At 36.7% G+C, this 12,248-nt stretch overlaps 1 protein-coding gene across 9 annotated transcripts in view; it reads right to left on the reverse strand.

Annotated features, from left to right (window-relative positions):
• Positions 1-12,248, reverse strand: part of CCDC181 (coiled-coil domain containing 181) — a 44,516-nt gene that overhangs the window by 21,959 nt on the left and 10,309 nt on the right. For all 9 annotated transcript variants that reach the window (XM_070591545.1, XM_070591540.1, XM_070591538.1 and 6 more), the window contains one exon: positions 7,673-8,623. In XM_070591545.1, the coding sequence (XP_070447646.1) occupies positions 7,673-8,623 (951 nt within the window). The remainder of the gene's footprint in view (positions 1-7,672; positions 8,624-12,248) is intronic.

Raw genomic sequence — 12,248 nt, forward strand, 5'->3', positions numbered from 1 at the left:
ATTCAAAATTCTGAAAGACAAAAGTTTTCAGCCAAGAACACTCCATCCAGTGAAATTATCCTTCAGATATGATGGAGAAATAGAAACTTTCCCAGATAAACAAAAGCTGAAGGTATTCATCACCACAAGACCCCACCAAGAAATGATCAAGAAGGCCCTCATACCTGAAAAAAAAGAGTTTACAAAGCCTTGAGCAAGGAGATTAAACAGAAAGACAAAATCAGAAAATTTCAACTCTCTATCAGAACAGGTTAGCAAACAATTATAACATTAAAGATTAAGAGAAGGAAAGCATCAAAAGTAACTATAAACACTTCAACTTAGTCATAAACTTGCAACATCAAATGGAATAAGTAGTGACAACAATAACGTAGGGAAGAGGAAAAGGGTGGAACCCACTTAGATTACAGAAACAAGAGGCTATCAGAAAATGGACTATCTCAACTATGAGATCTTTTATACAGACCTCATAGTAACCACTAAACAAAAAATCAGAACAGAGGGCCAGCCCCATGGCATAGTGGTTAAGTTTGGTGCACTATGCTTTGGCAGCCTGGGTTGATGGGTTTGGATCCCAAGTGTGGACGTAGACCAGTCATTAGCCATGCAATGGCGGCAACCCACATACAAAATACAGGAATATTGGCATTGATGTTAGCTCAGGGTGACTCTTCCTCAGAAAAAATAATAAAAAATCAGAACAGAGGCACAAATGGTAAATAGAAAACTGAGAAAACTGTCACAGAGAAACACCAAACTGAACTGGCAGTCAGAAAGTCATGGGACGAGAAACAAAGGAAATACAGAACTAATGGAAAACAAATGATAAAATGGCAGTATTAAGCCTTCATATAACAATAATCACTCTAAATGTAAATGGATTGAAAACTCTAATAAAAAGACACAGATTGGCTGGATGGATTAAAACAGAGGACCCAAGAATATGCTGCCTCCAGGAAACACATCTCAGCTCTAAAGATAAGCAAAGGATCAGAGTGAAGGGATTAAAGATGATACTCCAAGCTAACGTCAAACAAAAGAAAGCAAGTATTGCCATACTTACATCAGACAAAGTAGACTTCAGGATAAAAAAGGCATGAGAGACAAAGAGGGGCAGTATATAATGATAAAAGGGATACTCCACCAAGAGGACATAACATTTATAAAAATACATGCATCTAACACAGGAGCACCAAAGTACATAAAGCAATTATTAACAGACCTAAAAGGAGAAATTAACAGCAAAACAATAATAGTAAGGAACCTCAACACCCCACTTACAGTAATGGATAGATCATCCAGAAAGAAAGTCAACAAGGAAACAGTGGAATTAAATGAAAAAACTAGACCTGATGGACTTAATAAATATATATAGAACACTCTATCCAAAATCAGCAGAATACACATTCTTCTCAAATGCACAAGAAGCATTCTCAAAGATAGACCATATGTTGGGAAAAAAGGAAAGCCTCAATAAATTTAATTAGACTGAAATCATATCAATTATCTTTTCCAACCATAATGCTATGAAACTAGAAATTAACTACAAGAAAAAGGCTGGCAAAGTCAAATATGTGGAGACTAAACAACACGGTACTGAACAACAAATCGATCAATGAAGAAATTATAGAAGAAATTAAAAAATATCTGGAGACAAATAATGAAAATACACCATACCAACTCATATGGGATGCAGCTAAAGGGGTCCTAAGGGAGAAATTCATAGCAATACAGGCCCACCCTAACAAACAAAAAAAAATCTCAAATAAGTAATCTTAAACTACACATAACAGAACTAGAAAAAGGAGAACAGAAGTCCCAAAGTCAGCAGAAGAGGAGAAATAATAAAAATTAGAGCAGAAATAGAAATCAAAAGAACAGTGGAAAGGATCAATGAAACTAAGAGCTGGTTCTTTGAGGAGATAAACAAAATTGACAAACCCTTAGCCAGAATCACTAAGAAAAAAGAGAAGGTACAAATAAATAAAATTTAAAACGAAGGGGCTGGCCCCATGGCCGAGTGGTTAAGTTCACATGCTTTGCTGCAGGGGGCCCAGTGTTTTGTTGGTTCGAATCCTGGGCGCAGACATGGCACTGTTCATCAAACCACACTGAGGCAGCGTCCCACATGCCACAACTAGAAGGACCCACAATGAAGAATATACAACTATGTACTGGGGGGCTTTGGGGAGAAAAAGGAAAAAATAAAATCTTTAAAAAAAATAAAAATAAAAATGAAAGAGGAGAAATCATAACAGATACCACAGGAATACAATGGATCATAAGAGAATACTATGAAAAATCATGTGCCAACAAATTTGACAATCTAGAAGAAATGGATAAATTCTTAGACTCATACACCCAAAACTGAATCAAGAAGAAATAGAGAATCTGAATAGACCAATCACAAGTAATGAGATTGAAACAGTAATCAAAAACCTTCCAAAAAGTAAAAGTGCAGGAACAGATGGCTTCTCGGGAGAATTCTACCAAACATTCAAAGAAGATTTAATACCTGTAATTTTAAAACTATTCCAAAAAATTGAAGAAGATGGAACACTTTCTAACTCGTTCTATGAAGCCAACATCACCCTGATCCCAAAGCCAGACAAGGACAACACAAAGCAGGAAAATTACAGGCCAATATCGCTAATGAATATAAAAGCAAAAATCCTCAACAAAAATTTTGGCAAACCAAATACAGCAATACATTAAAAGGATCATACACCATGATCAAGTGGGATTTATACCAGGGATGCAGGGATGGTTCAACATCCGCAAATCAATGTGATACACCACATTAACAAAATGAGGAATAAAAACCACATGATTATCTCAATAGATGCAGAGAAAGCATTTGACAAGATCCAACACCAATTTATAGTAAAAACTCTCAATACAACGGGTATATAAGGAAAGTACTTCAACATAATAAAGGTCATATATGACAAACCCACGGTCAACATCATGCTCAACGGGAAAAACTGAAAGCGAACCCTCTGAGAAGAGGAACAAGACAAGGGTGTCCACTCTCACCACTCCTATTCAACGTAGTACTGGAGGCTTTGGCCAGTTCAAGTAGGCAAGAAAAAGACATAAAAGGTATCTAAATTGGCAAGAAAGAAGTGACGCTCTCGCAATTTTCAAACAATATGATTCTATATGTAGAAAACCCTAAAGAATTCATCAGAAAACTATTTGAAATACTCAACAACTACAGCAAAATTGCAGGTACAAAATCAACTAACAAATATTAGTTACATTTCTATACTCTAATAATGAACTAACAGAAAGAGAACTCAAGAATACAATCCCATTTACAATCACAACAAAAAGAATAAAATATCTAGGAATAAACTTAACCAAGGAGATGAAAGGCCTATACAATGAAAACTATAGGATATTGAAAGAAATTGATGATGACATAAAGAAATGGGATGATATTCCATGCACATGGATTGGAAGAATAAACACAGTTAAAATGTCTGTACTACATAAAGCAATCTACAGATTCAATGCAATCCCAATCAGAATCCCAATGGCATTCTTCACGGAAATAGAAGAAAGAATCCTAAAATTCATATGGGAAAACAAAAGACCCCGAATAGCTAAAGCAATCTTGAGAAAAAAGAATAAAGCTGACTTTGTTCAGCTGAAATCACAATCCCTGACTTCAAAACACACTACAAAGCCATAGCAATCAAAACACGATGGTACTGCTACAAAAACAGACACACAGATCAATGGAACAGAATTGAAAGCCCGGAATCAAAACCAAACATCTACAGACAGCTAATCTTCAACAAAGAGCCAAGAGCACACAATGGGGAAAGGAAATTCTCTTCAATAAATGGTGTTGGGGGGTCGGCCTGGTAGCACAGCGGTTAAGTGCGCACATTTCACTTTGGTGGCCTGGGGTTCACTGGTTCACATCCTGGGAGCAGACATGGCACAACTTAGCGTAAGACACGAAACCATAAAGTTCCTGGAAGAAAATATAGGCAGTACTCTCTTTGACATTGATCTTAGTAACATCTCTTCAAATACCATGTCTACTCAGGCAAGGGAAACAAAAGAAGAAATAAACAAATGGGACTTCATCAGACTAAAGAGCTTCTGCAAGGCAAAGAAAACCAGGAACAAAACAAAAAGACAACCCACCAACTGGGGGAAAATATTTGCAAATCATATATAGAACAAGGGGTTAATCCCCAAAATATATAAAGAATTCACACAACTCAACAACAAAAAACAAATAACCCAATAAAAAAATGGGAAGAGGATATGAACAGACATTTTTACAAAAAAGACATACAGGTGGCCAATAGGCACATGAAAAGACATTGAACATCACTAATCATTAGGGAAATTCAAATCAAACTATAATGATATATCACCTTACACCTATCAGAATGGCCATAATTACCAAGACAAAAAATAACCAAATCTTAGAGAGGATGTGGAGAAAAGGGAACCCTCATACACTGCTGGTGGGAATGCAACTGGTTCAACCACTATGGAAAATAGTATGGAAATTACTCAAAAATTAAAAATAGAAATACCATACAACGAACTATCCCACTACTGGTTATTTATCCAAAAAACTTAAAATCAACAATCCAAAGAAACATACGAACCCTTATGTTCATTGCAGCATTATTCACAACAGCCAAGACCTGGAAGCAACCCAAGTGCCCAATAACCAACCAATGGATAAAGATGTGCTGTATCTACCTATCTATATATAGAGAGAGAGAGATAGATACACACACACACACACACACACACAGACACACACACACACAGACACACACACACACACACACACACACACAATGGAATACTACTCAGCCATAAAAAAGACAAAATTGCCCCATTTGCCACAACATGGATGGACTCTGAGGGTATTATGTTAAGTGAAATAAGCCAGGCAGAGAAAGACAAACAGCATGATTTCACTCATATGTGGAAGACAAACACATGGATAAAGAGAACAGACTGGTGATTACCAGAGGGAAAGAGGGTGGGTGGGGAGTGGGCATAAGGGGTACAGGGACACATGTGTACAGTGACTGGTAAATAATAATGTACAACTGAAATTTCACAGCGTTATAAGCTATTATGACCTCAATAAAATAATTTTAAAAAGAGGGAGATAAGCAAATACGGCAAAATCTCAATGACATTTGAATCCAGGTGTTGGGAATGTAGGGGTTAACTGTACTTTTACACGTGTTTGAAATTTTTTTATTATAAGGTTTAAAAATACTTTCAACTAGTGTATATTCATAAAGTAATATTTTTGCTATCAGAAAAAATTGTAGACAAAACATTTTGTCTAATTAGTTAACTATAAGAACAAAACAAATTTCTTAATGTGAATTAGTCAGCTAATCTTATAAAGGAGAGTGACTTGCACTTGAAGGGAGGTGCTTAAACCAGCTATGCAGAGCTATAAAACAGTTACTGGGAGCAAAGCAGCATGCCATAGTGGAAAGAGCTCCGAGCTAAAGTCAGGAGATCTAAGTAAAAATCACACTGCCATCATTCTATGTCAATTTGGGAAAACCATTTAATTCAGTATTCTTATCTATAAAGTGGAGTGCTATTAACGAGCTCTTAAGTCTCTTTCAATACTAAAATTTTGTCATTTAAATGAACTGTATTATACAATCTATGCTTAAATTTTCTTCAAATAATGGAATTCAGAGTTCTTTCCTTACATTTTGATAATATAGCAAGCCCTTCTAATTCCTTTCTAGCAAGTCCTTCTAATTCCTTTCGATTGAACAAAATATAGGAGGAAAGGAAAAATAATTCTATCCAATTAACAGCATAAAATATCTTTTAAAATACCTATATACTATCTTCTAAGCCCTAAAGGAGCTCACATTATATAAAATGTGAATTTATTAAAGATTACAGTTTATGTTTATTTATAAGTTCCTTTTTACAAAAAGGACTTTGGATGCCTTGCATGAATACAGACAGTATAGTAAGATGATTATGTTTCCAGAGGGATTATTTAGAAACATTACACAGAAGATATCAGCCAAAGCACAGATAATGCACTTACCAAGGAGAATGGTAAAATGATGCACTTAGAATAGAGAAAGAGAGTATAGCAGCCCAACCCAGGAAATATTTGCTCAGGCATAAAAAAGGAAAGACTTCCCCTGAAACTAACTATAAAATATTTAAAAGCCTTAGCACTTAAAGACCACGTGCAAGTAAATAAGCAAAAGGAAATCTAGTAATGAGGATCCTGACATGAGAAAACTGTGTTCTAAAACAAAGAGTATGTGACAGCCAGAAAAGAGGATCAAAATGAAAACAGAACTATCTACCAGTCACACAAGTGAACTACCATTAGTTGATTAGTGAAAAGACACTGCAATTATATAAAACCTCCCATATAACTTTTCTAGAAATATACACACACATACTTGTACATGGGCGTACAGCAAACGTTATATAGTTCATTCTCAACAAATTCTTTTGTATTGTCATAGAGTTCTGAGTTAACAGATGCTTTTAAGTACTGCTATATAGCCGTACCAAGTAAACTGAGTCTGACTGTTAGAGTTTAGATTTTAGTGGTCAAGTAGGCAAAACATCATTAAATATGCACCCTTTCAGATTCCTGCCAGAGTGTTTTACAGCTTACATGTTCTTGCCAACTTTGATTTTCACCTTTTTCTGCTAATGTGGGTTCCTGATTCCAATACCAGAGATTTCCCTGATAATTTCCTACATAAATGGAAAATATACCATTTCTCAATGGATACCAATAAAACTGGAATTTTGACTTCAACTTTGCCAAAAGCAAGTTGAGCGACTCTAGTAAAGTTATTTAAACTGTCTAGACTAGTTTTCTTATCTGTAAAATGAGGTTTCTTCTAATTGTAAAATTCTATCAAGCTGTGACTCTGCTGAGGTTTGGTATTTACAGTTAGACATTTGTATGGTTCAACTTAATAGCATTAGGTATTCAGTAAAACAGAACTGAGGCACTGATTTAAGTAACTGAGAGAAAACTCACCAGTTTTAGTACCTGGGATTTTCAATTATAAAATACTTTTATTTTATTTAAGAGCTAGAAAGCTCCCAAAATAATAATTTGGGATTCCATAGAGTATTTTTGAGACATTTCATAAAGGTTATTAGGTTCTATTCTTAATATAAAACTAAAATCTCTGAAATCAAGGAATTGTAGGCATGGAAGAGATATGAAACATACATGGAAGTCAGAGAATTATAATCCAAGTCTACCTGTTACCTCCTAAACCCCAACAAATTTGTGCCTTCTTTTTTCCATCTGACATTGGATTTTCACCTATGTCCTATCAAGATTACATTCAGCAGTCACTTAACTGTTCTGAGGCTCACCTTTAAAATGAAAGGATCAGAAGAAGTCATCACTGAGATCTACTCTAGCTCTAACACAGGGCATTACTATGCTTTGTGAGCCTTACAAGAAAGAACCAAAGTAATCATGATGTTTGTTCCATAAATCACATTCTTAACACTTAACCACTTAATCTAACAATAGAGGAAAAAAACAAGCAGGTAACTACACCCAATACTTTGAAGGACTATTTCAATTCCTACCGCATGTATAAAAGATGAAAACATATTTTACTTTCAATATAATGCCCACTTGTGCTCTCACCTCTCTCTTTAACTTTTCTCTCTTTTGTTGTAGCCGTTTTTGCAGTTCTTTCTGTTTAGCAGAAAGACAATATGTTGAGGTGACTGGAGATACATTTGCAGACTGTGTCCTGTGACTAACTTTTCCATTCCTCTTACTTCGATCTGCATTGGCAGCAGAGCTTGGACGAGTCTTGGGGTTGGGTGGTGGTTGAGGGATATAAGCCAGTGGCTCTTCCGTTGATGAGTGAGCAATACCATGAATCCTTGCTATCGGCTCCTCTTTATTGACACCATTGACAGATGAGTTGGAAGATCTGGGTGATAACTGCTGAGATTCATTTTCTGTACTATTAGCACTATTAATGGGAGGCAAAAACCCCTGACTCTCAATATCCTGTAAATTCAAAAGTTCAAACTTTCCGTCTCTCTCTACTAGTATCTTCCTATCCTTGTTTTCTTCACAACTTCCATCAGTAAAGGACAGGAGCACATTTTCTTGCCCAAATTCACTGGAAATACATAACTGTGACAGTTTTCCAGACACATTACTTTCATTTTCAAAATAATTTTTGTAAGTATCAGTTTCATCCAGTGGAGGAACTTCCAGATCGACTAATTTGTCCTTGAACTTAAGTTTTCGCTCCCTTTTATCACTCACGGGTTCTTGATTCTGTAGAAGCTTGTTGGCTTGTATAATTTTCTCCATAATATATCTCCTTACTTCCTCATCCTCCTCTTCTTCCAGGTCTTTCTGGCTTTCCAGTTTGGATTCCTGGAAAGAATTCTCACTATCTGAATCTGATATTTGATCCAAAGGTTGAATACTTGGTACAGAAATGAAGTCACTTCTTCCTGGTGAAGCCTCATCCTTCAAAGACTTGTCGGGATCAGAAAGCTGTTTGGTGTGTTCTATTTCTGTTTTATTCTCTTTTAATTCTTGATTAATATTGCCTTCATTCCCACAAGCCATCTGAAAAAAAAGATATGAAGTTCTCTTTTTCAATAAAAATTGACTCTTTGCTCATTTATATGCAGACAACCCAAAATGGATTTTCATATTTATGTAATTAATTTTAGGAGTGGGAAAATTTACATGATTCTTATTCATACTTCACTCATACTCTACCTCATATTTATGAGCACCCCAAAGGAAATACATGTGACAACAGCATTTCAGGAAAAGTACAATTCTAAATTTGAATTTGATGTTGCTAAGTGCTATATTGATATTTTAAATTTTTTATGAATGAAAAGGTAACTACAAATAACACAATATTAAGTTAACATTCCTCCCTCTATAAAAGTTTCTTCCCTTTACACTTTCATAAGAATAGGTTTGAAAATGTTTTCTCCTTGTAATGTTTGTATTCTTCAAAAAAGTATCTTTCTTCTCCCCAGGACCATTATAAGGTGACTGCCTTTGGTCAAGTCCTAATTATTTTGAGCTTCTTATAATATTTTCAGATTACTACTGCACCTAGTTTCTGCAGGACCTATATCTAAATTTCAGGTCAATTGTTATCTCTAGGTCATATTTTCCTCCTTCAACTATCCTCAGAGGCTCCTATAATCTATACTAAACACCATCATATAACTTGGTCTTACTTTTTTTTTTTGAGGAAGATTGGCACTGAGCTAACATCTGTACCCATCTTCCTCTACTTTATATGTGGGACACCTGCCACAGCATGGCTTGATAAGCAGCGCATAGGTCCACATCTAGGATCTGAACTGGTGAACCCCAGGCCACCGAAGTGGGATATGCAAACTTAACCACTCTGCCACCAGGCCAGCCCAAGGCTTACATTTTTTTAAAAGAACTTAGTTTCAGTGAAGTCAGCATCTTGGCGGAGTGAACTTGCCTGGGACTCTCTACCCTCCAACATGTAAGAAAAAGGGACATCCATACTCCAATAGAGGACACTCTAACATAACGCAAAAACCTCAGAGAGACACACAGCCACACAACAGAGGGTGGAGAGGCTGGAGCCCCCCTCAGAGGAGCTGGAACAGGGTAAGAGAGATCTTTGCTCCCTCCCCTAAAGACTGCGATTGCGACTGTGGGAGAATCCATGAAAGAAGGAGCAGGGGAGAGGTTGATCATTTGTGGGATCACCAAGGACTCCCTAGTGCCCTTGCAGCCTAGAGGGAAGTCCTCTAATTGCGAAAGCTTACACAGGGGTGGTGACCTCATCAAGCCAACATCCCAGGAGACCACATAGGGAGAGCTGACCGAGAAAGCCAGAGTGCATGCAGGAGAGAGTGCCCCTCCCCCCACCCACTCTATGCCACACTGTGTCACCCCGCTGCCTGGGATATCTGGCTGAAGGCAGAGGGCTTAGAATACACACCTCTCGACCCCCACCCAGTGGCAAAAGGTGGTAACTGCAACCAAATAATATCAGAATGCATAAGATCCCACCTTCCAACACAGACACTACATCAAATCTCCAGACCAGAGAGAAAATTACAAGAACCCAGAACTCAGTCCTGAAGACACAGAAATGTGTAAGCTGAATGACAATGAATTCAAAATAGCTATCATCAAAACACTCAACTTGGTGAAAGAGAATGTAGAGAAACAATTCAATGAGTTCAGGAGCTACTTCACAAAAGAGATTGAAACTATAAAGAAGAATCAATAAGAAATATGGGAGATGAAAGACACAATGGAAGAGATAAAACAAAATACGGATTCCCTGAATGCTCAAGTGGACATCACAGAGGAGCATATCAGCATAATCAAAGATAGACATGTTGAAACGCTCCAGACAGAGGAGGAGAGAGAACTAAGATTAAAAAGAAATGAAGAAAGTCTCTGGGAAATATCTGACTCAACGAGGAAATGCAATAAGAGAATTATAGGTATTCAAGAAGGAGAGTGGAGCAGAAAGTGTGTTCAAAGAAATAATAACAGACAACTTTCCAAACGGAGGGAAAGAGAGGGAAATCTGTGTGGAAGATGCTTCCAGATCTCATAGGTTTGTCAACGTAAAAAGACCTACTGCAAGGCATATAGTAGTAAAACTGGCAAGAATGAAGGACAAAGAAAGAATACTAAGGGCAGAAAGGAAGAAGAAAATAACCTACAAAGGAACCCCTATCAGGGTTTGAGCGGATTTCTCTGCAGAAACTTTACATGTTAGGAGAGAATGGAACAACATATTCAAATCTTTAAAAGACAAAAATCTTCAGCCGAGGATACTCTATGCAGCAAAAATATCCTTCAGATATGAAGGAGAAGTAAAAACTTTCCCAGACAAACAAAAGCTAAGGGACTTCATAGCCACCACACCCCCCTACAAGAAATCCTCAGGAAGGCCCTCACACCTGGAAAAAAAGGGGGGGAGAAAGGGGTCACAAAACACAGAGTAAGGAGATAAATAGGTAGACAGAATCAGATTAGGATAGCAAATACTCAAGTATAGAAATAAGCTAAAGAGAAGGAAAGCACCAAAAACAAAGATAATCCTGTCATTTTAGACACATAAACTCACAACACAAGTTGACATAAGATAGGAGAAAAACAACATAGGAGGGGAGGAGGAAAGAGACTGAATTGGTTTAGACTAAGGAAATAAGAGGTCATCAGAAAATGGACTATCTTATACACAAGATTCTGAATACAAACCTCAGGGTAACCACTAAACAGAAAAGCAAAACAGAGACACAAAAAATAAGGAAAAGACAAAGAAACACATCATAAAAAAAACTACGTAATTCAGTGGATAGACAAAAACACACAGGACAAGAAACAAAGGAAGTACAGGAAAACCAGAAAACAAGTGAGAAAATGCCAGCATTAAGCCCTGAGACATCAATAACACTAAACGTAAATGGATTGAATTCTCCAATAAAAAGACACAGAGTGGTGAGACGTATTAAAGAACAGGATCCAACAATTTGCTGCCTCAAGGAAACACACCTCAGCTCCAATGACAAACACAGGCTCAGAGTGAAGGGGTGGAAGACAAGACTCCAAGCTAATGGTAAACAAAAGAAGCAGGTGTAGCAATACTCATATCAGACAAAGTAGACTTCAAGATGAGATAGGCAAAGAGAGACAAAGAGGGGCAGTATATAATGATCAAAGGGACACTCCATCAAGAAGAAATAATGCTTATAAATATCTATGCAGCCACACAGGAGCACCAAAGTCATAAAACAACTATTAACAAACCTAAAAGAAGATATTAATAATAACACAGTAATAGTAGTGGACCTCAACACTCCACTCACATCAATAGATTAGATCACCCAGACAGAAAATCAACAAGGAAACAGTGGAATTAAATGAAAAGCCAAACCAGTCGGACTTAATAGACATATATAGAAGACTCCATCCAAAAACAGCAGAATACACATTCTTCTAAGGTGCACATGGAACATTCTCAAGGATAGACCATATGTGAGGAAACAAGGCAAGCCTCAATAAATTTAAGAAAATTAAAATAACAACAAGCATCTTTTCCAATCATAATGCTATAAAGCTAGAAATTAATTATAAGAAAAAAGCTGAGAAAGGGACAAAGATGTGGAGACTAAACAAATGCTATTGAACAAGCAATGGATCATTGAAGAAATTAAAGGAGAAA

This window comes from Equus przewalskii, chromosome 23, assembly GCF_037783145.1.
Source record: "Equus przewalskii isolate Varuska chromosome 23, EquPr2, whole genome shotgun sequence".
Lineage (NCBI taxonomy): Eukaryota > Metazoa > Chordata > Mammalia > Perissodactyla > Equidae > Equus > Equus przewalskii.